General features: G+C 46.5%; 2 protein-coding genes across 18 annotated transcripts in view; one reads left to right on the top strand and one right to left on the bottom strand.

The window, feature by feature from the left end:
- CYSLTR1 (cysteinyl leukotriene receptor 1) overlaps positions 1–25290 on the bottom strand; it is a 99999-nt gene that overhangs the window by 57247 nt on the left and 17462 nt on the right. Inside the window, exons 3-4 of one of the 13 annotated variants that reach the window (XR_014571779.1) lie at positions 24761–25093; positions 20630–24165 (exon numbers count right to left, since the gene is read on the bottom strand). The exons of 4 other annotated variants lie outside the window; for them this stretch is intronic. The gene's annotated coding sequence lies outside the window, so the exon portion shown is untranslated. 8 more of the 13 variants (XR_014571781.1, XR_014571782.1, XR_014571783.1 and 5 more) reach the window with 8 other exon arrangements.
- LPAR4 (lysophosphatidic acid receptor 4) lies at positions 5977–20834 on the top strand. 5 transcript variants are annotated; one of them, XM_083796670.1, is made up of 4 exons: positions 5977–8319; positions 10669–10910; positions 15828–16010; positions 18494–20834. In XM_083796670.1, the coding sequence occupies exon 4, from the start codon at positions 18647–18649 to the stop codon at positions 19691–19693; it is 1047 nt and encodes a 348-aa protein (XP_083652796.1). In that variant the 5' UTR covers positions 5977–8319; positions 10669–10910; positions 15828–16010; positions 18494–18646; the 3' UTR covers positions 19694–20834. The 5 variants fall into 5 exon arrangements, with proteins under 5 accessions (XP_083652796.1, XP_083652797.1, XP_083652794.1 ...); XM_083796668.1 differs by lacking the exon at positions 15828–16010 and having other exon boundaries at positions 5978–8319; XM_083796669.1 differs by lacking the exons at positions 5977–8319; positions 15828–16010 and adding an exon at positions 9192–9331.

Below are 25290 nucleotides of genomic sequence, written 5' to 3'. Positions count from 1 at the left end.
CACTTGACAAGAGTGACAGCAAAAGAGGGAAGACAGGAATCCAGCAGCACACCATGCTCCAAGTCACAGGAAATATGTTTGTCCTTCTTCACTCATTTAGTGATGCTAAAATAAGAGGCCCACGAGTTACGAGTGAGGCTGCCATCGGTAACACTCCCCAGAGCCTGGCTCCCGCACTGTGCCCATCGAGCCAAGCCTGCGGCACACAAATTAACTAACATTTAGGTGCCTTCAGCGAAAAAAAAAAAAGACTCAGTGCCCTGAAAGCAGATGGAAGAGCCTGCGAGACGGCCGCGGTGCTGGGAAGCAATGACACGAGGTGAGGGTGCCCCCCGGCACCCCGGGCAGGCAGGCTCAGGCCAGGGAGGGAGGAGAGCAGGAAAGCCCAAACCTCCCCCAGATCAGACGAGTCGCAACAGGAACTGTTTGAACCCAAAGAGAGCAGCAGGAGAGCCCGCGGAGGCAGCGAAGGGACAGCGGTGTCGGATGGTTTGCAGGCTCAGCCTGGAAGGACATCACTGGTGTCAGCCAGTCAACAGAGAAAAGGTTAAAGAAAAAAAGTCACGGTCCCACTGCTGTTGCTTTCCTCTGGAAAAACAATGCTTTTTGAAATGTTTCTTCCCCTCTGATATGGAAAATGTTACAAAAGGATTTCCATTCTTATCTAGGGGGCTCCTAGACAGGGTGACCTTTCCCGTGGCGTGGCCGACTGCTTCTCCACGCCCCTCGTCCCCTCAGGAGCACAGACATTTTAAGACAAGCAGCTTTTTTTCAGTGCATTTTCCATATTTTTTTTTTTGTCTTTATGCTCTTTTTCAACCTGACGGCACCACAGCAATGCCCTTATCCTCTAAAAGGGCTGGATCTCAGCCACTGTGTGACCGAGGCCCTGGCTGTCCCTGTGATGAGCAGCCGAGAGCTGCAAACATCTCATAGAAAGTCATCGTTGTTAGAACAAATACTCCCCTGGTGCTGAAGTGCCCCATGGCAGCCTTGCTACCAGAAATGAATATGCATCATGACAGGCACGCAGGGGCACTGCTGTACCCGGACCTCGGAGCACGGCAGGGGGACATCTGTCCTCACCGTACCACAACCTGTTGGCAGCAGCCGAGCGGAGCCCGGGTGTCACACGCTGAGCCCCCCGACCTCGCACCTTGGGCACTCCAAGGAAGCGAACAGAGGCCATCTGTTGTCTGCTGACGGCACCCCTCTTTGCTATAAAAACCACAGCAGTGGCACTGAGGAGTGTTGCAGTGCTCGGCCCGTTAACAGCTCTCCAGGTGACCGCACAGAAACCTGGCTGAATTCCACTCCCGGAGCCAGGCCGCACACAGCTCACCTTCCCCTGCCACGTTTCCTCAGCACCAGCGCGGATCTGGGGTTGTGAACTTGAAGCTTGGGGATTAACTTGTAATTCCAGGCTGAACTTCCACCGAGTGCCAAGCGTCTGCTAGGAGCTACAGCAGGGACCTTCACTCGCATCAGGGAAACCTTCATATTCCGACTTGCGGTGAATTACTGCAAGACGCTTTTAAATTAAAATAGAAGGGAATTGGCCAGTGCTTGTAGTGTCAAACCCAATGCTACTTCTACATTGCTTTAGCACAGATGCAAATAGTGGTTCACAAAGTTAGACAAAATACTGTTCTTTTACATGTAACATCCTCCTCTCATTAGGAACACTGGCACCTTTTTGGAGTCTCTGGGAAAAAAAAAAAAAAAAACAAAAAAAAACAAAAAAAAAAAACAAACAAACAAAAAAACCAGCTTGAGAACCTCTTTTGCTGATAGGAAAAAATGCACTACCCCAGGGCATTAAATACATAATTTTATCTCCACAGAAACCACTTTTCAATCAGAAAAACAAATGAGCTGGTACCGAAATAGAAAAATACAAAAAAAATACTAAAACTATCAAACAAGGGCATTACCAATGCAGCTGGGAGCATATTACCCCGAACTTCCATTGTGGAGAACCTTTCAGAGCACAAACAATCAAAACCCGCACAGCCAGCCTTGAACGATGCTTTGTAAAAAGCTTAATTGCAATCAGATTGACGTGATGCCAAAGCGCTATCAACAATGGGCTGGTAGAGAGCAGGAGTTAAGTGGTGGTGCAACGTGAATAATGCTGCTTTGGTTTGCATGACACTGCCCAGCTCTAAGTTTGTGCAACAGAAAAGCGCTCGGCTTGGCGAGATTAGCCCCGTTAATGCACTTTACCAACAGCACTCGGGGATGAGGGTTTGGGCCTCGCTGCAGAGCCAGGCGGTGGCCGTGGGCTGCGCCGTGCCCAGAGCGGGCACCTTCTGTGCTAAGATGTGCTCCAGGGTCGTCTGCTGAGAAGGCAGGGGGAAACTGCTGGCTGTGCCCACTCCTAGGTATTGCAGTGGCTGGGGTACCACTGAGAATTGGAAGTATTTAATTTTTCGTCCTTTCTAGCCTATTTTTTGGTGCGTTAACAAATTCGCTGATAACAGCCGTGCTGTCGCACGCGGTGATGCTGCGAGGGCCGCCCCAGCCGGTGATGGAGCTCACTGACTGAGTTCCGTTTCCGTCCCCCGGCGGTGATGCAGCCGCAGGGGGGGTGATGTTTCCCCAGCCCACGGGGCTGTGAATCACGGGGCTTCATCCTGCCTTCCTAGGCACAGCCGAAAACCTGTGAGCGCCCAAAACCCGTTGCACGGAAAGCGAGACCCAGAAAACGCTGGTGGGGAGATCACTCTCCCAAGCCATTTTAAGGGAAGCAGCTGCCCTCTAGAGGGAGCAGGGCCAGGATTAATAGATTCCTTAAGAAAATGCAGAAAACAGGCTTCCTCTGGAGGACGAGGGCAGCCGGGATGACTGCCTGGCCTGGCTGGGAAGCACAGCGCAGAGGCGCTGCGGGCCGGGGTGGGCAGTGCATCCCCAGCCCCCCTCCCTTCCTCACCCCCTGCCTTGCAGGGAGAGATGCCCCACACAAAGCTCACGGCCTCCCCGTCTGCCACAGCTCTTCCAAATCTCTGCGTCAGAAAATGCATCTTAAGGATGTTATTAGTAATAGCAGTGCTGTGCTCTCTCGGTATTGTGAATTGTACGTCACCGCGCTGAAGGGTTTCTTTCCAGTGTATGTGCGCTATGGTTTTGTCTGGTTTTCCATTATTCAGCCCATGCGGGCTTTTCCCGCTTCCCTCGGGAGTCTCCACTGAAGCCTAATGGTCCGCATTGTTCGGAAACGTTTCCTGATATTCAGCTGCTTCTTCCTTCTATTCATGCACAGCAGAATTGCGAGCTCCTGCCCGGTTGTGCCTTCAATTGTTTGAGGTGCTCCAGCCTCCTTTCAAACTCTGACTTTTTGCCATCGGAACCCAGAGCTTCACCAGCTTCTCGTGTCCTCTGGGCTCGTGTCGTTGAACCCGAATATCCCCCGCTACCACCCGCTGTCCCCTGCTGGCTCAGCTAGCTGCTCCGCAGTGTCCCCGCCGCGGCGCAGCCCCGAAAGCCGGCTGCTCCCAGCGGGTGCTGGCAGGGGCTCGTGCCGGCAGCCGAGCAGCTTTGCTGGAAACCACCTGCTCCTTTTCCAGGGGATAAGATTTCGGCATCGCCGGTGCCTCTTGTCAAAACAATGGTATACATTACCTCCTGTTTATTAACGCGGGGATCCTGAAGCATGCAAAACTGACAGCCGGTCCCTTTGAACTGGGTAAAGAGGGTCGGCAAACCCAGATCCCACCCCAAATCAGGACAGAGACAGTTTCTGAACTAGTTCTGGAGGAGGGAATAATCAGGTATTTTGTTCTTGCCTGAAGCATCTCTTGTGTGCTAAACCTGTCCTGGATGCAGTTTCTGAAGTGAGACATCATGGGCTAGATTTGGTCACGCACAACTGGAAATTGCTTCATGTTACGGGGAAAAAATGACTAAAGAGTAGGGAGGCTGCAAAAAGAACCTGTTGACAAGAAAAATTAAAGACTCTGAAGCTACCGAGACACACTTGGAAGAGCCCAGTTAAGTTACTGTGAAACATGGAAAGCAAAGAGAGGCGTGCCTCGAGGCACGGTGAGGACACCGTCCAAAAGACTGACACTCTCCTAGCTTATTGATGATGCTGTGCGGCAAAGAAATGCAGAGGTTTAGGAGAAAAAGCCTGGTTTGAAGGGATATTCAGGTTCAGGGACTTGGTGCCGCAGGAGGTTTCTGTTTGACCAAGCACACAGTATGGATTTCTGTTCTACTTTTTCCTCAGTGAAACACATTTCAGCAGCTCATATTCTAATGCCTTCCCTTCAAGTTAATTGCACTTAATAAAGGCAGGGCCCTCAGGACTCATGAAGGAAAATAGCTGCTATTTGATGGGTCTAAAAGCGAGAGAAATAAATCACGGATTAATCAGTTAATCCAACACTTCACTGGATGCAGTAAACCTGCGTGTGAGGAGGCTGGGTTCACCAGGAACCTGCCAGCTCTGGCAGCAGCGGGGGCTTGCCGGGCGTTCAGTCGCTGTGCTAGCACCAGCAGCACCTGCCCCCTGCCCCAAAGGGCTTTGACTTCAATAAACAGCTGGAAAAGAAATACGCTGTCCTTATTAGCAAAAAGCCCTGCTGGAGAGGAAAGTAATGGAACTCTAAGTGCAGGCAAGTTAACAAAACAGGGTTTACAAATGAAGGCTTCTTAAAATTGCACGGACACTGATTCAAACAGGCACTTGTTTTTTTTTTTTTGGTCACCTATCTGCAGCATTTAAAATGATTTTTAAATGTCCTTCTAAATGCATATTTAAAAACAAATACACAAACAGGATGAGGCTCTGCATTTTCATTTGATTCCAAAATGATTTTATAGCCTTTTTATAAAACTCTTCAAAAAGTATTTCAAGTGGAAACACTGACAAACCATTAAGCGTTAGTGAACACTGCAACGTTAGTGAGCTCCTGATGGGTTCTGCTACATCTGCTCAGGAATTTTCCTTCAAAATCTTTTCCAGCAGAGACTGGTTTCTGTAAAGTGACATGTTTTTTTTTCCCAGGAAAATATCAGTATTACTATTTTTTTCCTTAATTTTCCTGGGGAACATCTGAATGAATTTCTCTGTTCAAAAACGGAATTGAACCTTTTTTTTTTAATCATCCAAATGTTTCCTTTGGGGTCACCCCAGCATTAACCTCATTCCACAGGAGCTGCTGTCCTAAGGCTGCTGCTTTAAAAGCCTGAGACCTTAGGAAGCCGTGAGCCTCGCAGGCTGAGGAAATGATACAGGACGTCGTAAGGATGCATTGCACACAGGCAGCATTTTTCAATACATCGCTTTGAAAGCTCAAAGGGCAGATATTATGGCAATATGCGGTTACCTGTTTCACTTAGCATGGTCCCCATGCTGCTCTGATGCTGGGAAGCCACTCCTAGATGGTCCATTTTGACCACTGCAGCTTAACAGCAGGTTGGGCACAGCAGGGAGGGCTCCGCGATGCCTCCCATCATCTGGGATGTGCTGCCGTACCCAGATGAACTAAAGCCATGCAATATTTAGCTACCAAATGACAAATTAAGTCTGCAGCCGTATGAAAGCAAGGAAAGGAAATAAGCCTTGCCAACGAACAGAGGAGGAAGGGGAAAAGCTAATGTCTATATCATATACGTTCTAGTGGCCTTTAAAATGCAATTTTGATTTAGTTTCTGCTCTTTGGCTCCTTTGAGAGCTTGTAAGTGCCCTGAAGTAGGAGTCTCAGCACAATAAAGCATCAATTGACTGAAAATGTTTGACAGCGTAAGAATTAACCGTTAATCGTCCAGAAATGCAGTATGCTACTCTTCTGGGTACATTTTTGCCTAAGTTCAGGTATTCCTGCCTGGCTCATATCAACAGAAATTTTGTATGCCAGTCCTACAGCCCCGGACCACTGACACAACACACAACCAGAAACACAAGAGAAGAAAAACACCAGTAGGGTTTCTGTGCACAAGCAGAAAATCAGAGTACTATAAACAGGGGGTAAAACTTCTGCTTAAACATGTTATGCCTTCTCAGCAGCCATGGTTTCCAATGAGACAACAGTCCAGTTTGCCTTGTTTTCCAAAATAACTAGAGATTATTGATGTACTGCCAATGTTTTAACAAGGAGAGCTTGCTACATCTCGCCCTGTCCCAAATCTAAGATGAACACCATGGGATCAGGGTGGGGACAGCAGCTGAGTGGTGCAGAGAGGGGAGATGAAGAGCCACGAAGTCTACTCATTGTTTTTCCATTTTAAAGAAAACACTTGCCTGTAACTGTAACCAAGAAGAGAGGCAGCCACCTCCGTTCTTCATGTTTGGCAAATAAACCTACGTTAAGGGTACTTTGTTGGAAATGTTTGTACTTTATTCGTTTAAAAAAATATACAGAGCACATTGATAGCACAGCATTTGGCCTGTTTACACTGGTGTGGCAAGAAGGGCAAAAGCATGTGTGCAGTGCTTTGCGAAATGTCCCGTGGACGGGACCAGGAAGATATTGCTCTGGGGACATTTTATTTCTCTTTAATACCAAAAACTTTTTTATGTTCCATAGGGGAAAAGATTTTTTTTTTAAATGAACTCTAGGGGCTGAAGAGTAGCATCATGGGTCATCCTAGAGGTTCTACTATGTACCATCTAGTTTTGGTTATAGCTAGCAGAAAAAAGATGCCCCTTTTTAAAGAAAAAAAAAAAAAAAAGGGCAAGGTGACTGAATACCCTGCTCACCAGAGATGCTTTGAATTCAGTGGTAACCCTGGATGGAGAGCAGGTTGTAATCACTGCAATGGATTAGAAAGACGAATTCCATAAAGGACAAAAATACCATCCCCAATCTCCTGTTAAGTTAGCGGTAACATTATAAGGAGGAGTTCCTGAGAGCCCTTGAAGTTCACAACAGCTGAAGATTTTTGTCAGGAGTGTTTAACTAAGCCAATTTTTCTAGAGAGAAAGCAAACATGCCAGCTAGGTACAGCTGCTTGGTTCAAATCCAAAAGCATCAAAGTTGGCATAATTGCTACGTTCTGGCCAAATACTGTATGAAGCACAGAAGGTTTTTTAAAAATAAAGGAATAAAAAATTATCCTGTATTTATTCTTCGAGGAGTAATTTGGCCCTCTTCCAGCTTCAGCAGAACTACAGCAAGCCTCCTCCCTAACGGGTTTGCCCGGGGACCCGTACCTCTGAAAGCTCAGCCACGAGACATCCATCCACAAAGGGTTTCAATGCGCTCATCCTCATCCTACCCTGCATCACTGCTGCAGCACACCCAGCCCCAAACCATCCAAACCTCGCTTCTTTCCCCAAACAGAGGGATTTGAAATGCAGACTCGCTGTTTAATCAGTCCCCACCAAGAGCACTCGCACTCGCATAAGAATGGTGCCAGGGGCTGGGAAGCTGCAGCATTATACCCGAGCTATCAGCCTTGCCATGAAAGCACGAGCATGCCCACAAGCCAGAAAAGGCCAAAGCTGACTGCTGGTCACACGTTTTAGGAAGGATGGGGGAAAGCTGGTAATTCCTGACTGCGAAGGCTTTACCTGCTGCGGCATGGCAAGCCAGCGGGCCGGCCTGCTGCAGCGAGGGGCAGCCCACGGGCATCCTGCTGGCTCCGTGCCCAGCCACGGCACGCACACCGACTGCTCACACCGGTGGATTTCGCATCTTGAGCCCCCCCCAGCCCCTATATTCACCCCTGCACTTGTGCACTAGTGACGTGTGGCGATGGCCGTCCCTTTACAATTTACCCAGATCGTCTCTCATCTTTACGTGCCAGCTGAAAAAGTCAAAAAATGGCCCTTTGACCGGCAGGAATAGGAAACATCTGCACCTTCAGCGTTTTCAATTTAAATCCACACTTGCGTTTTACAGTCGATGTAAACTGCGAGCCCTCAGAGGATGAGGTTTTGCAGGCTGGAGCGAGGCTGTTACATGAGATATTCAGGAAGTTATTTGAATCGACTGGATAAAAGCCGGTGGCAGCTGGGCGTGCTGCAGAAGCGAGACAGAGACCGCTGCATCAGCCACCAGCCCAAGGAATAACATTAGTTCCAGCTTCACAATGAGTTGTTTACTGGCCTTGGCTGCCTGTGGGAACAGCCAAGAGGAGCGGAGGAAAAGGACAGACGAGCACAATGCGAGCGAGACACATTAGGTGGGAGGCTGGGCTTTGAAAGCACACTCAGGATTTCAAACCTATGGAACTGCAGAGGGCTGAAAAAGAAATAAAAGGGCACTGGCTGCTGCACAGCGTAAACAGGCTGAGACAAATAAGCCGGCTGCTGCATTTCTCCTCCCCGCTGCCTGAAGATCCTCCGTCCTAGCTGGAGGGCTGATATGAAAGGTAAGAGATAAAAACACAGCTTGCAGCTAGGGGCTCTGCTGGAAGGCAGATTCGCCGAAAGGCAGCAGCAGCTCTCAGGACAGGCTGCACAGGGAAGAGCAGCCGTGCTTCCCTGCAGAAGGCAGCGTTTAGAGTTATGCCCCTACATTTTTTGAGAGCCCACAGGTTTTCCAGCAGGAACCCAGGGCTTTCAGAGCAAACTGCTGGGGAGAAAGAGTCCAGGCAGCTCTAGGCAGCTCCTTCGAGAAGTTTTCCCAAACAAAAAGCAAGCAAACAAACAATCTTTCTAAACAGATTTGGAAAGCTACTTTGTTTGTATGGAAGGCTTTGCTTTGCAGCTCCCTGGTGCTACCCAACGCCTCCCTGTCTCCCACCCCCTCCTCGCTTTTATTTTTCAATCGGAAGGACAAACAATGACAGCCATGCGAAGGAAAACCCGAGTTTTGTAGAGCTTTTGCCCGGCGTGGGCACTCTCGCAGGCTGTGTCCGGCTGCTGTCACCCCAGCCTCGGTGCTTCCCATCGCCAGCTGCCCCTGAGCCGCTCACCCTCACCCGGAGCTGGGCGATGCTCAGCGAGGGAGAGCAGCCCAGCCAGAGGGACCCAGCACAGAGCCAGGCGCGGGGCGGGCTCTGGCTCCAATAATACATCCCTGCCCAATGGAAAGCGTTTCCTACAGAGACCCCCAAGGGTTCCCCCTGCCCACAGCCCCTGCACAGACATTGGGCCCATTCTTGTGTCCCGTTTCCCAAGACACGACGGCTGCAGCCTTCAGCAGTTTTGTTCCCTCCTCGAACAAAGGAACGGAGAGAGCTGCCGGGAGCTTTGCGTTTTAAAGATGAACGGCAAACTTTTAGGAGCGAGAGCACGCAGATCTTCCGCGTGGGACTAGCTCGGCGTTGGCTCCACGCACAAGAAAAGGATAAATGGGGGCTGTCAGGGGGGAATCGGTCCGAAATCCGCCGAGCGGCTCGGTGCCACGGGCGTGATCTCAGCCCCGGCCGCTCTGCCCCGGTAAGTGCCTGCTTCTTCGCTAACGCAGCAGAAAAGCCTCCAAGATTTCGTGTCAACTCTGAAAAAAAAAAATGATTTTAGCGTTTTCTAAAAGCTGCCAGCTCAGACAAAGCTGGGGTATAAATCTAGCCGGCTGGGCTCGAGTTGTGCATTTCAATGGAGATTAGCAGTGTTTTTTCTGTACAGGCAGATCTCATTCCTCTTGAGCTGTGCTGTGATTTGGATGGAGGAGGTGAATGTTTCTGTTTAGAGGGAAAAAAGATGATCTCTCCAACTTTTTGGAAAGTAGTTACTGGATAAGCTGCTTGTCCCAACTGTTGCTGTGGAAATCATCATAATTCACATCATAATTCTCATTGTGTTGCTGCAGATGACACGTTAAGGACTTTTCCATCCCTGTTGTTTGTTGCAGATTTGTGAAAAATATGCCTGGCTGAGGGCTTTTTTTTTTGTACTTGAAGTTAGAATTGCAAAAACACTTTAATATGAGCTTAAGAAAGGGTTCTATATAAATAAACGTGGCATAAACTTAATGATTTTACAATGATACATGCCTTCTGCTTCATGTACTCTGAGATCTGGTTTCTATAGGCTATATTAAAATTAGGAAACGTTGCATTTTTTGTACTGCAAAAGTGTAGCATTTTGCTTATCTTTTTGATTTCCATTTATGGCCAGAATGCACTCCTTTTAATCTCAGTAGCAAAATTCCGCTGGAAAAAAATCCTATAGAGCTCTAAGCAGATAAAACTAATGTTGTCAGAAGTAAAATGAACGATGAACAACATACTGAAAACAATTTGAAGATGCAGCCATTTGGAAGAAATAAGACTTAATACAGTATAAATTCACTGCAGAAAGTTTGCAAGTTTTTTTTTTTTTCAAATGATCGTCCTTAATCTTTCTTTGAGAGGAGACAATTGTGTGATTTAGCACTGCTCCCCTACACGAACAGAATAGTAAAACCAAGATGATGGGAAGTGCAAAGTTCACGGGTCGGTGATAAGGATATTCCCCCCTCGTAGCACTTTTTCATCTTCTTTCCCTTACTAGCATTCTGAAAGCCAAAATAAAACAGGCAGGAAACTAACCTTGCTACTTCAGGGGGTTCAAAGCCTATTCATTTTGAAAGAAGGTCCTGAATAACATGGGAGGGAGGAAGGGTGGGGGAAGCTGAGCGTGCATTTCACTTTAATCCTCTGAGACTAAAAATGAGACTCCTGCTTGGCTGGGGCTAGGTCAGTTGATAAAAATCTGGAGTGAGGAGCTGAGCTTGTACACAGAGAGACAAACGGAACCAATGCCTGAACGTGATTACCCGCTCGCTTTCATTGCAGAGTATTGCAATGAGACAGAAAATGTGAAAAACTGCACCTTCCAGTTTTCTGAGAGACAGCAGCGGTAACGTTAGCTGCGCCTGAGCCCTGCAGCCCGCACCGGAGAGAGGACGCACCCCCAGCTGTAAGATGGTTGCCCTCCTCCAGCCTGTGACCTCATGGCTGGAGCACAAGAGGAGGAATTAAGGCAATTTTACCCAAACCTTCAGCCAGATCCTGGGGAAAGGGAGCAGGATAGGAAGGTAGGTAACTTGTGTGCTTGGCACTGGAACAGAGCGAGAGGAGATTGCTCCTTGAGGAGCGTGGTACGTGGCGGAGCCATTGGGAAGTCCCAGCCAAGGACTCTGTTCCTGTGGCACTGCTTTAGCACTCGGGACACGGCCACTTGCAGCAGACAGAGCTCAAGGCCCTGCTGGCTGCTGCCCGGGTGCCCTGCAGACGGGTGCCAGAGCTCCTCTGCCCCATGCTCACCCAGGCGGTGGTGGCCTGCCCTGCCTTCTGGAGCATCAGGAGGAGTGGTAAATGCTTGTCAAGAGATGCCTACATGTACGATAACCTCAAACTGCTATTGATATTTTATTAATCGTGTAAGATTTGCTGAGTCAATGAACTAGAGTCTGCTCAGTCTCCCCAGGGCCACGTCTGCCTATGCTGATGTTTGTGATGCATCCGGGCAGGCTGCAGCAAACTCTGCCTAAAGCCGTGGTGTCAGGGCCTCTGTTTACTGGTGTCTGGCTGTTGCTGCCCAGGTGTACATGGATGATGTGGTAGCCGCTGTCTGATGGCCCATAGTCACAAATGAGATGCTGGTGAGCCACCCCATCCATGGGGCTGCCTGGGTGAGGGTGGCTGCTGGAGCTCCTGTCCATTGCCCAGTAGGTCTTTCCAGGTCAAGTGTGCGTGCGGAGACTCTGCTCCTTCACACGCTGCACCTCCTCCATAAATAAGGACCTGATTTAGTCTCGGGGAAGGAGAGCTCGCTGCCTTTCACAAAAGGCAAATTCTCTCCTTGAAAAGAGGAGCTCTTTATTCCCGAGAACAGACAGTGGCTCTGCAAGGTTTCCTCTGATGCACCATCTTCTGAGCTCAGTCCCACAAGAGGGGATAAAGATGCACACGGCATCGGAGCCAAAGTAGCCTGAGCTGACCCTAGCTGCAAGGAACGTTTTCTGAACCATTTGTAACAGTTTGGCTTGGTTTTGTAGAAAACACAGTCTCTTTACCTTAGCAAGTGAAAATGAGGTGCATTCACTGGTCCCTAAGTCCTGAGACAAAGGCGCATGCTAACAACGTGGCAGATTGCTTTCTCTGTATGTCACTGTCACAATATTTTAAGTCCCTATTATATGCCCGTAAATAGATAGCCACAAATGAAGCTCTTCTTTTATCTAATATTATTCCTATTTTCATTTTTGAACCCACAGATAACGTACCATCCTTTGCCCCAGAAAGCGTTTCCTTTTACATGGGAAAGAGAAATTATATCCCCCAGTGAAAGCAGCGTGCCTTGTATCATGCCAAAATGTCACTCCCCTAAAAAAGATTTCTAAGCAACTTCAGGAACTGCCCTCACTGGCTGAGATTTGATGTTTTTGCATTGTGGAGTTGTCTTATGTTTATTTTAACACCCTGCTGCAATGCGTTACCCTGTAAGCTCTTACAGAAAAATAGTGTAGCTGCATGCTGTGCTTCCCCACACGTGCTCCCATTATACATCAGTGAACATTTTTCAAGGCCCTGATGTTTTCCCCAGAGGGGTGGTGAGGGTGTTACGGTGTGGGACGGCACAGCTCCAGTGCTCCCAAGGCCAGATGAGACTACAGCTGTCTGCGTCCACCCAGTCCACACTCCTGTCAGAAGGGAGCACTCGGACCTTCCCCTTTGCACCCAGAATAAAGCATTTAGAGAGAACAAAGCCCTATTTTATCTACTCCAGACAGTAAATGAATGCGGGGCACAGATCCTTCAAGGTCCTGAGCGCTGGAGCAAAATACAGGTTGTCTTCTGTCCTGCTAATTTCCATGGATGTGGACCCACAAGGAAACCAGCTGTCCTCCCCTGTACTGAGGTTTAGCTTGCAAAAGCTGAAATAGGCATCTGTGCTGCGGTGCTGGCAGCTGGATGGAAGCTTGTTGATGCTAATATATGCAAAGAAAAAAAAAAGCCTATAATTTTTGGATAAACAGAGGTGAAAGTTCAGCTCTCCTGCTTCAGCAAAGGGACTGAAAAAGAACCAGCCTGGAGCCACGGCCCTGGGCAAGACCGCGGGAGTGATGCTCAGGTGAAAGGAGGGCTTCATGCAGCTGCAGGCGCCTCGCGAGGAGCCGGGTAAAGGCAACAAGGAGCCCAAAAGCCAAGCAATCACCAAGGAACCACTGGAAATTGTGTCAGAGAAGGCAAAGAAAGGAAGCTTTTTGGGCAGAACGCTGACTGGAAAGAGTTTTAGAAGCGTAAGCAAATAAACCAAGTTCTGTTGTTGGATTCCCAAGCGGTTCAGGGAAACAGGACTCTCTTATTTTTTTTTTCTTAAACATGCTTTGTAAATAAACAGGGCTACATCAAAGGCACAGCTACCTCCATCACCAGTTTCTACTCCTGAGCGAAAACAACCTGTAAATCTTCAAGAACTGGGCCAAACAGAGCAATGGTGCTTTTCATCAATTAATCATTTTTTTCTTTGCATCTAAACCTTGTTACCACGTTCTCTACTGAATCTAGCAATACCATTATAAAGCAATCTCCCTTTAGAAAGAAACCCGAGAGTGAGAAGGGCAGCATTCCTAGAGTCCTCCATCATCAGAGTGAGGTTCCTTTGCAAGCAAAAGCGTCCCCCTTACAGGAATAAGATAACGCAGACTTTGCTGGGAAGTTTGGGGTGATTTCCAGTTTCTGGGCTGTGGGCCAGGCCTTCCGAAGGCAGTCGTGGATGTTCAGGCCAAAGCACTGCAAGGGTTAAGGGGGGTGATGTAAATGGAGAGAGACATTCTCAGTGAAAACAAAAAGAGAGTCATGCCCTGAGGATCAGTGTCTGAATATGGGGTAAGTCAGTTCACTATTCTCTTCAGAAGGAAACATTTTAATTAGCTCAATACAAAACAGATACAGCACAGAGAAGTCACCATGAGCAGGAAATGCTTTGTGGGTCTCAAAGGACAGTTAGGAGACAACGGCAGTGCTGACCAATTAACAACAAAAAAAAAAGGGCACCATTAGGATTGGGTCCGATAGGCTCAGGTTTCCTCTTCCCAGCTCCATCTTTGAGAGGAACGAAACCGGGGCCCTGCTACACCTCGCGTCCTGGCTTCCAGGCAAGAGAAGGGGGCTGCCGAACTCAGGGGGTGTCGAGGCTCCCGGAGAGCCAGAGCCACTGCGGCGGTGGCAGGAGGACAGGAGGGGCTGGCACAGTCACGCCAGTTTGTTCTTCCTCTGCCCAAGACTGGGAAAGCCACCGCTGAAACCTGATGGACTGAAACGACCAAGCATAACTTGTGAGTTCACCTTCCCGGCAGGTGTGAGAGATGTCATTGCGCCGGTGGCAAATACTGGGGAATCGAGGTACCGCTGGCATTGAAGACCCTGCCACAATAAGTGTCAAAGTCATGAATAAGAGCCTTTCTGCTGCCTTTTATGCTAATCGCCAGAAACCATCCCCTCCTGCCCAGCACAGCCTAGGCATTCCCTCTGATAAAACACTGGGAAGAATGGCCCTTTGAAGCTACAGAAACCTTCGCTGGACTTCAAAGTCACACTTCGGCCTGCTTCTTTCCTACTGTTCTCAGCTACATCACTTCGGATTAGTAAATGAAAGGGATTAAAGCACTCGTACTTTCCAAGGGACGGTCAGGGGTGCTTTGTTTCCAGGCAGCTGCTTCGCTTCCTGTCGCATAACTCCTCCTGCTCCCACCCTGCCGGGAGGAAACGCAGGCACAGGTTACCCTAAGACTGCAAGAGGCGCTTGGGAAGATGGAGGGCTCAAAGCCGTCGGTTTAACAGCCAAACCCAGACCTGGTGTCCCATTAAGAAAGCGGTTGGCGCTGCAAGCACCCCTTCCCCGCAGCAGCAGGTCCGTCAGTGCCAGCTGTCCCCGAGCTTGCCGTGAGTCCCCGCCACGGGTCACCGGGAGAACGGAGCCAGCGTGTGTGACAGCAACTGCCCCGTCAGCCTCAGGGAGGGAAAAGCCAGCAGCCAGATTCCCCCCAAATTGGAAATTTGTTTGTAAAATTGCTTCCGGTTAACGTCGTCAGAGTTGTTCTTGCAACCAAAAATACCTAGCAAAGCTTTCACTGAGAAGAGACGCTTGGTGAGCTGAAACCCTGCTGTGGTTACACATACTGCGGGAGTAGCAAAGCCGTTTGGGCTCAGTGTGAGGCTGCATTGCTGCATCTCCATTGTTGCTTTGCTGTCTTTGATTTCACATTGTGTGGTTTTCAAATGAATATCTGTAAGCCTTTACACATGATCGTTTGGGTTTTATGATTGCCCACTAGCAGTGCCACAGAATTATCAAAAACGTTCATTTTTACAGCTAGAAAATAGATGTTTGTCTATAAAATCTATATTTGAATGGTTACAGTACATCTCACCTTACTCTATAGTGCTTATAACTGCCTGGAAGAATCCAAGTCCTACAGCTTTATTCAGAATTACCTAAACAAAAGTCTTCAAAACAAAAAAACAAGCAAAAAAATAAAAGCCCCAACAACAACAAAAGCTTTTCAGAGCCTTCTGCATAATTAAAGTAGAATGAAGGAGATAAACACCAAAATATTGAAGACAAGATAGTTTGCAGGAGTAAAACCCTCACACACTGGGCTCACCGGTGGGTGCAAGTTGCACATCATGCAGTTGTTGTACCTCCTGGGTAACAGGGAATTGAAAACCCCTTAATGAAAGGAGTTCTTGTTGAGCCAAGGCTTAAAGCACGTGCTGGGCCCAGGGAAAATACTTATTTACAAGGTCAGGGTCTGAGTCTGTCAAAACGCAACAAGTGCTGCCATAACCTAGAGAGATTTCAGGACAAAACCTACTGAAAACACCCCAGAAACAGTATTCCCACCTTTTGATCTGTCGGTTTTTAGTCCTATAAAGCCTGTATCTCACAAGATGAGAGAGAACTAGCATTTTAAAAAAGCATTGCTAAGTTGTTGTTTCTTTCCCAGCAAAGAAACAGCAGTGAACGTGATATACATGAAGAGCATCCTGCTGCTTTAATCCTCAGTGAAAGGAAGGAAAGCGAGTCTTAGATCCAGCAAACCAAATCTGTAGACTGATGCTGCAGAATTTAAAGCACATGGCTCAGTTTGAAAGCAGCTTGTCAGCCTGTTTAAACACCTCCCTGTTAGGTAAGTAAACAGCACAGGCTTATATTTTCAAGACTGTAACTTAGCTAGACAATTGCTGGCAGGCAGTTCTCAGACTTATACACCAGAAAAACTGGTGTTGGCCCCTGCAATTGTCTGATACAGAACAGGAAAAGAATCCAGTAATCAAGCACCTTTCCTCCTCTGTAACAAGCACCTGGGTCAGACTGCTGGCAAAGACCAGTAGTAAAGCAGTCAGTAGTAAAGGTAGGAATTTCAAAGTCTTTTAAACCTGCTGTGTCAGGCCTTGCTTTGAGGAATAACCGAAACCCCGAGCTACGTGCACAGATCGGAAAGTGGGGTTTCCATCTACCTCCCATGAATATAATGGGAAAAGCACTGAGATGAGCAAAAAAGCCCAAAGAGGCCTAAGGAACATTTTGCTCCCCCACACAGCCCGTTCCTACACTGTCCACCCCCAGCCCTCTACAACACATAAGGAAGCATCTGCCCACGGCTGCTCTAGAGACAGCCCGAACCTGGGCTTTGATCTCATTTGCCATTGCCACACCATCAACAGCAATCAGATAAGGGGACATCTACTTCTGATTTGAATATTTGCTAATGCAGGATATCGTTATCAGAAACATGCAGTGCAAAACACAAGTAAAACGAGGGAAGAATTTTCTAAGTTGGGTTAAGAGCTTGTGCCAAAGTCGTCTGTGGTAGTTGATGCGCGCACAGCAGATCTAGCCAGGACAGCAAACCAGCTCAAAGCACCTCTTTGCTGCCCTAGACCTGACACATCCCAGCCTGCAGAGGGCAAGAAACCTCCCTGACAGGATACACATAGTAGTATCAAAACATCTTTTTGAATGTCAAAAAAATTAATGTTAATCAAAAGTCATCTGACAAGCGAGATCTGGGGGATCCTCCCTTCCTGTTCTGCTTCAAACCCAGCTGATCTACAACAGGCAGAGAAGCATCTGGGTGACAGCACTGGCTTCAGGGGCACACACACGGAGCCTGCTGCTGCCTGGGTGCTCCCAGAGGTGAGCAGAACTGGTACCTTACACCAAGCAAAGTCGTGGCTGCTGCATCTTCCTCAGCACTTGACATTTTACCACCTCTCTCACTGGCAGCACATAAGAATAATTGTCAGCATGAGTTTTTTTTCCAGTAGGAAAACATTTGATTTTTTATCAGTTTGCATCTTAAATTGTCTTGATTCCATGCTTTCTCCCCCAGTTTGTTTGTTTACATGTTGCCATTTCAACCTTTAACACAAACACATTCAATTTCGTGTTTGCTGTTGTAACCATGTCAGACAATCACTTCCTGGAAGGGATCCTACTCTTCACAGTGGTTTCATCTCTAAATTACTCTGCAGTTGTAGTTACTAAGATGTTCCTTAGATTACAGACTACAAAAGGATTACAAACTTTGTTTTGTATTTGGTTTTCTTTGTTTAACGAGGCAAAGTTCTCTGTCCTAGTTACCCAACTTCGCTGCACAGCTCCAAGACGTACCACTGCCATGCCCACCTTCTAGCTCAGTTGGAGAGACTTTCCCTTTGCTTCTGCTCACAGGCTGATATGAGAACATCAGGACAGTTCATAAAGCACTTATTGTTCATTAAACACTTATTTCAAACAAACACCACTGTTTACTTCAAGCCTATGCTTCTCTAAAGCTTACTGAATTGGACAAAGTTTTACAAGAGCATAGTTCATGAATTTTCACAAATTTCAAGTTCTGAAACTTGACAAAGGAGAAATAAAACTGTCAGTGCAACTTAGAGTTGATTTTGCAGATAATTTTACATCTGAAAGCCATCCTTCAGTAAACTATACGCTTTATTTCTATGAAAACGGTAAAAACCCCAATGTTTTTCCAAGTGACAAGCATAAATTTGGAAAGTATTTTTGAAAGACATTTATGAAATATTTTTCACTATGAGATGTAAGTATGTTCCCATTTTCAAGTAGAAAAAAGACAAAATAGCAATCTGTCAATGTAAGGTTTTACTGCTTTTTCATTAAAAAAAGTTGTAAATTCATAGAAGTTTCATTCCTGCACATTTCAAAACAGGCTTTAAAACTTTCAGCTCATTCAGCTCGTCACAAGTTTAGGTGAACATTTCAGACCATTATCTGATTCTATACCTGGGCAGCATCATGGGTTTGTGATTCAATTTCTTCCCAAGCACACTGGGCCAATTCCATCACAAATTTTAAAGAAAAACCTTTCCAGGTGGAAAGTTGGAATTAGCTACCACTCTCCTTCCAATCAGAGGACAAGAGAGCAAAGGGGGAAGGAAGGGAAAAGCCACATCTTAATTGCTGTGTTCAACTTTGAAAAAATCCCAGTGATGGTGGAACTTTAGAAGGGTACTTGGTAAATTAATTACTGGTCTTGTTTGCACACCCATTCACGTGGAGAGGAAAAAGAGTATGCGCACTTTCACAGGCACTTTATATGACAGGAGTTTGCAAAACTGACAGCTTTATTTCTCTCTTCTTTAGGATGAAAGGAGTTGCAATGAAGACATGGTAGCAGGGTGTCGAGCAACCTTCCTGGAATGCATTTCTTCAGGAAGAAAAGAGATCCCTGCCTTGTTTTATGGATGGCACTGAAGTAGACTTTGAAGTTCTTTGGAAGCACATCACAAACTTGGCATGGGAAACCACAGCAACAATCATACCTGTTTGACAGATGATTCCTTCAAGTACAACTTGTATGGAGCTGTGTACAGTGTGGTCTTCATCCTTGGTTTAATTACCAACTGTGCCTCCCTCTTTGTTTTCTGCTGTCGGATGAAAATGCGAAGCGAAACGGCCATTTTCATGACAAACCTGGCAGTTTCAGACTTGCTGTTTGTGTTCACTTTGCCTTTTAAGATCTTTTACAATTTCAACAGGCATTGGCCTTTTGGAGATAGCCTGTGCAAGATTTCTGGTACAGCATTTCTCACCAACATCTACGGTAGCATGCTGTTTCTCACTTGCATTAGTGTTGACCGTTTCCTCGCTATCGTCTATCCATTCCGATCTCGTACCATAAGGACCAGAAGAAATTCAGCCATAGTCTGTGCTGGTGTTTGGATATTGGTCCTCAGTGGTGGAATTTCAGCTTCATTGTTTTCCACAACCAACATCTCCAACTCCAGCACCACCTGTTTTGAAGGTTTTTCCAAACGTATCTGGAAAACCTATTTGTCTAAGATCACTATATTTATTGAAGTGGTAGGATTCATAATTCCTTTGCTACTCAACCTTACGTGCTCTTCTTTAGTTCTCAGGACTCTCCGGAAACCTGCCACCTTGTCTCAGATCGGGACAAACAAAGAGAAAGTATTGAAAATGATCATTGTGCATGTGGCCATTTTCGTCGTGTGCTTTGTGCCTTACAATTCCATACTCTTCTTGTATGCCCTTGTGCGGTCCCAAGCAATAGCAAACTGCTCCTTGGAGAGGTTTGCGAGGACAATGTACCCAATCACATTGTGCATTGCAACAATGAACTGCTGCTTTGACCCATTCATCTATTACTTCACATCAGAATCTTTCCAGAAATCTTTCAACATAAAGACCCAGATAAAAATGGATTCTCTTTTCAAGACTGAGACCCCTCTAACAAAGACTGCACTACCAGCACCACAGGATGAAATAAGTGACCAAGCTATTACAAATGGGGGAGATCCAACATCTGAATCACATTTCTAGTGCCATGTTTACACATGCAGTTATCCCCCATTACTTTTTGATTAACGCCATGTGTGAACTAGTTCTTTCAGAGCATATGGGTTCCTGCATGGCATTAATGAAGAAAAGTTACTTGGGGATAACTACACAGGTAGACAAATTGTTATACTGGGATTGCCCCACCAGATGTGACAGGCAAGCATTACATAAAAATCCTGGTGGACCTCTTTGGAGGGCATGGATGGCTGACAAATGCACCAGCTAAGAAAGGAACAGAACAGATTCCTTAACCTAATATGCCAACATTTGGTATTTTTTCCCCCCAGTGGTTAACATAGGACCAGTTGGGAAATATACATTTTATTTTTTCTTAGAGATCTGTCAATATTTCATGCCTTCTGGAAACGCATCATCATATGTTAACTCAGTAACTTCACACAATATGTATGTTTGCTTAAAAAGGCATAATAAAAGCTTTTGGCTTTTCCTTATTTCACCACAAGAGTATATAGATCCTGGCTTTACTAGGTACAGGCATATTAAGTTTATTGTATGAAAAGGTTTGGAATGTAAATAATTGTTTTGAAAGTAGGCAGATCAGTTACTTGATATAAAAAAGTAATAATGATGTGGTTTTGAAATAAGTTTCATTTTTGTAAGATTAACATGTCTTGTAATTTATTTTAAATGACATCTCTAGGGAGAATTAAAGAGCACATTACTGCTCTGTTGCACCTGGGTTTTTACATCCCAGGAGATTATGGGACTTAGCCCATAAAGTCAGCTGAAGGAAAGGGCCTGAAACCCCAGAGTTCTTGCCAGGCCAAGTCTCTTATATGGAAATTGCATGCAGCTGAAGGGCTGAAGAACCTTGGAGTACTGACCTAACAAAAAAGCATGTTTGGATACAGAAAATTGGTGTCAGTGCATCCAATTAACAGAAGATCTTGTGATTGCTTGCTGGTTTGTGTTTTTTTTTTTTTGGCTACACAATCAACTAATTAAACAAGGTCTCAAAATAACTCCAAAAGAAGAGTAAGTAAAAACAAGTTAGTCACACTCTTCCTAGTTGCAGCAATGTTTTCTTGTTTTGCAATTAATTTATTACATAGCCTGCATTTCCTTTTATAGATATAGATTATATAAATATGTGGAAAGTTAACCATCTGTTGTTGCATTTTACTACATGGTTCATTTCTCCAGTTGTTGTTTCACATTTCAAGCTATACTGACCTTAATAGGCCAATTCATTCTCAAGTGTAAGACAAATGAGGAAACCAAGTAAACTTGAAAAAGTATAAAGTTATTACTTGTTAGATCAGTAACCTACATTTTCCACAGTATAGCGTAACACTACTTCTAGGGCTATATGGCCAAAAAAGACAAAATATTAATTGAACAGATGTTTTCCACTCAGCCATTTATCTTACTTCCCTCAGATCAAGTCTCATGAGATACTGAGCTACACAAGTGTGATTACTTCTTAAAGCAATCAGTTTTTCTGAAGTGTGAAAATTCAGCTGCAAAAAAAAAAATGTTATGCTTTAAAGGGAATATTTATTAATACATTCACTTTGAATTAAAAAAGAAAAGTCTTCCCAAACTAGCTTACCAAGCCTAAAACAAGCCCTCGAGGTCACTATTTAACCCCTAAATGGCTGCCATTTATCTACTGCCCCAGCTGTTGGCTCTTACTGCAGAAAAGTATATGATTAACTCATTATGTGCAGAGTACTACAGCACCCAAACTATTCCACCTCAGCTTTGAGTTATGGTCATGTTCACTAGAAGCTTGCACACAAGACTGGCTTAGGAGCTTTTTCCTGAGCAAACTTAGACATCACTTTAGAGCAGAAAAGAAAGGTGAAAACAAGCAGAGATATTCAAACCCATTGGTGGAATAAAACAGGTGTGGCAGGACAATGGCACAGCTACAATAAATTAATTACAACAAATTTGTCAGCAGCTGGGAAAAGTTTACCTCAACTAGAAGCAGTGAGCTGCATTTTTAGAAGCATCAGTATTTGCTGAACACCTCTGCTTGTCCTCTTACACTGAAAACACAAGACCCCAACATCTGATTTTAACTAGGTTTGCTCTCTCATCTGCCTCCTCCCAATGTTCCTCGCTAAATCCACCAGCATGGCCCTGTAATTCGGCACAGTCATTTAACCATGCACTAAGTGAAAGTCCATGCCATGCCCCTCACCTTCCCATACAGGCCTGAACTATTTTAAACTTTTAAAGTTTTGTATTTCCTTTGGCTGATGAGCCCGTTTCAACACTTGCCATGAGATGTATACATTTCAGAGAAGCTGTTCCCATAACTTCAGATGGAAACGCAGAGCGAGGCGAGGGGCAGGGTTCCCCATGCACAGCACTGCCTTCTGAGGGCTGGGAGACATCCCAAGCTGGGCGAGAGGGATGGGGCACCCAGCCCCGCTGCCCCGCCACTGATGGGTACTTGAAATTGGCACTGGGTGAGATGAGTGCTCTATTCACAGGGATGGGGGAGAGACAGAAAACCACAGAATACACTAAAAAGCCAAGGTTACAGTACTGAAGATTCATTTCAGCCTGTTGGTAAGAAAAATACATGGCACATGAGTACATGCTCTTGTACACAGTGCAAAAAGCCTTCTTTCTTCAGCTTTACAAAGACTAGAAACTTGTTTACAGGCTAGCTTGCTCGCAATGGGCAACCTTTAACTGTCAGCTTGTAAACCTTAACTTTAAAGCTGCTGCTTCCCACTCGCAAACAAGGAGCAGAAAGCCAGCATCCCCACGTCACACAGGGGTTAGGAGCTTTGTGGGACAAAACTGTTCCCACCTGGTCATTCCAGGCTTAGCAAGACAGAACCAGACCCAGCACCGCGGAGCTGACAGCAAACATCTCGTCTGCAAGGATCCTGGAAGACCTGCTCTGTGCTCCACAGACCTTCCTCTAGCAAAAGCCAGGGGAAAAAAACATCTACCCTAGAAACCACTGTCTAGCCTTCTTAAGGAAATGTTAAAAGAGAGGGGGGAAAGAACTGTGTGTGACTGGACAACCTCCAGGCTGTACATACATAGCTTGACTGTAATCTGAGCATAATGGTTGTCTTTTTCTAAGTGAAACTAGTGCCAATGCTTACAGATTTCTGTTTGCAGTTTTATGGGGCAAGAGCTGCGGTCGATATTCTCACATAAAATGTAATACTATCATCATGTGCCAAAATGCTAACTGAAAAGATTCATTATTTTGTAATTTAATACCTTATAAATTATATGGAGATCATATGTTGACTGACACTCACATCTGGTAGGATAGTTCTTGACTAATCTTTTTTCTAGGTCAGGTATACCAAGTAAATGCTCTACGGTTTGTGTATAAATAACCAATTATGCATTCAGAAAGAGGAAAAGTAATTTTTCAGATGCTGGTAAAGCCAGGCTGGGAGGAACGATGGTGGTAAATGAAAAGTGGATTCACAGCTTTTCTGGCTAACATGCAGCAGCGTTCCTTCTGCCTAACAAAGGGCTATTGTCAGCAAACAGCACACACCAGAACTAGGAGTTTAGAAGCAAAAAATCAAATTAGAAGCTAATGCCTTTATCTAGCTGAAGCTAGGAGACAGGATGTGGCAGTGCTCTTGGATGCTAAGCATACAGTATTAATCAAGGGTTCTATCGCTCCCAGACAGCTCACTTCTCGTATTCCCCATCCCTCCCTACGCGATTCACTCGCCGTAAGCTCACCACACCGCTTTGCAGTGCTTTCCCTGCTGGCACGCCAGAGCTCTGAAAAGCAGCCTCTGCCCAAAACTACCTCTGCATATGCACAGCTGTGCAACACGCCGTGCCAGTCCGAGTTCCCGTGGTAGGTGTCACGACACGAGGAAGCACAGCCTTGAACAACAGCCACCATGAAAGCCCCTCCTCTCACAGGAGGATTTTTTGGTAACACAGCAGGCTCTGCATCAGATGAAAGGTGCCAACTCTTTGTGTGACAGCATAAATCTTCCCCACCTTTGTAGAACCAGTGCAAATTACCCAGGCTCCAATCCATGAAGCACAAGGGCAAGGAGGCAGCACAAGTCACATACAGAAGTCGTGCCCAGGCACCTCATGCAAGTGATGATGAAAAGTCCCTGTGCTGCCCATGAAAATACACAGCTGTTCCTCAGACAGCAAAGCTGTTCCCCCCCAACCTCATCCCTCACAGACCTGCTGTGTGGATTCAGCCACTAAGAACGCCCCCAGGATGTTTTTTGGAAGGCCTCCCTGTTGTGCTGCAGGGGTGATGGGGAGCCCCAGTCCTGCTCTGCTCTCTATCCAGAGGAAACATGCTGTGTAGACCAGAGGTCTTCCCTCTGACAAACAGTAGGTAAAGGAGAACGGGACTGATCATGCTGATGAACTTTTACGGCACCTTTAATGATCATCTTGAAGGCTGGTGTCCCTACACAGCTCCCCAGCACCACTCCATGTCCCTTCCCCAGCGGGTGGATTTGCTGTAAAACGGGCAGGAAATGACTGTCTTGGAAATGCTGCCTCAGAACAGCAGCAGACAACAACGGTCCCTGTGAAGGAGCATTTACACAGGGCTCTGTCTGGAGAAAGAAAACAGGAGGCGCGTGGTAACAGGGAGGAACTGGGCCGCGCATGCAGCAGCTGAGGCTGTTTCCACAGCGCGCTGCGGAGATGCTCAAGCTGCCATCGGCCCAGGCCGACAAGTCCAAGCAAAACAGGCCAGAGCAGCACGGGGGCAGCCGTCCTGCAGAGCCGCCCCGTGCTGCTCTGCTGGGTGGGACACCACAGCCAGGCTGGGTGCCACCACGCCTGCAGAGCGAGCATAACCCCTAGCACAGCATAACCCCAAATCCCCACACTGCTGCCAAAAATACGGACTGCAAGGGGTTCTTTGGGTGTGAGGTGAGGGCATCAACAGAACAGTCCTTGTTGCAGTAAGCAGATTATGTTGCTCAGCATTAACTTAAGAGGCACAGCTATTGTTCACGAGGCTACAAGTCCAAACCCTGTTTCTCCCCCATCTACTGCTCGAAGAGAGGTATTTTTTTTAAACTCTGAGTGTGACCTCAAGCTTACCCGAGAATCCTGTCCAGGTGTGATCAGTGCATCAGGCCTCTGACACAGCTCAAACCACCGCGAGGTGCTGTGCCACAGAGGTGCTGAATTTTCAAAACAAGACTTGTGGTAGGTTCAAGATGATGTGCTCAAACAGCCTTGAAAGTGAGAACGATCCGCGCAGAACACATTTCTTACTTCCCACAGATATTACAGATCCTCTCCTCCAGACACTGATTCCAGCTGCTGGAATCTTTCATCACTTGTCCTGTTGATACCCACATGCATGGGTAGGGGCTGGTTCTGCCCCTCGCTGTGCTTGTTGCAGGGTGAGGGGCCGCTGCACCCTTGGAGCTGTCTGGGGTTGGGGAAAGGCAGAACAAAACAGGCAGGCAGTCTTAAACCCATCACTTAATGCAGTGATTTTACCCCCATTTCACAGCAAAGAAAGAAAAACAGTGCTATTCCTGTTTTTCTACGGAAAATGTCACTTCACTTAAAAATAATATTTAACGCCGCTGGCTGTTCTCTCAGTTCTTAGATTTCATCTC

This window comes from Anser anser (genome assembly GCF_964211835.1).
Source record: "Anser anser genome assembly, chromosome: 13".
Classification (NCBI taxonomy): Eukaryota; Metazoa; Chordata; class Aves; order Anseriformes; family Anatidae; genus Anser; species Anser anser.
This window is presented reverse-complemented; position numbering and strand designations above follow the sequence as displayed.

What these genes read in the sequence shown, in the direction of transcription:
- LPAR4 (XM_083796671.1), top strand. Translation starts at nt 18,647, where the DNA reads ATGGGAAACCACAGCAACAATCATACCTGTTTGACAGATGATTCCTTC.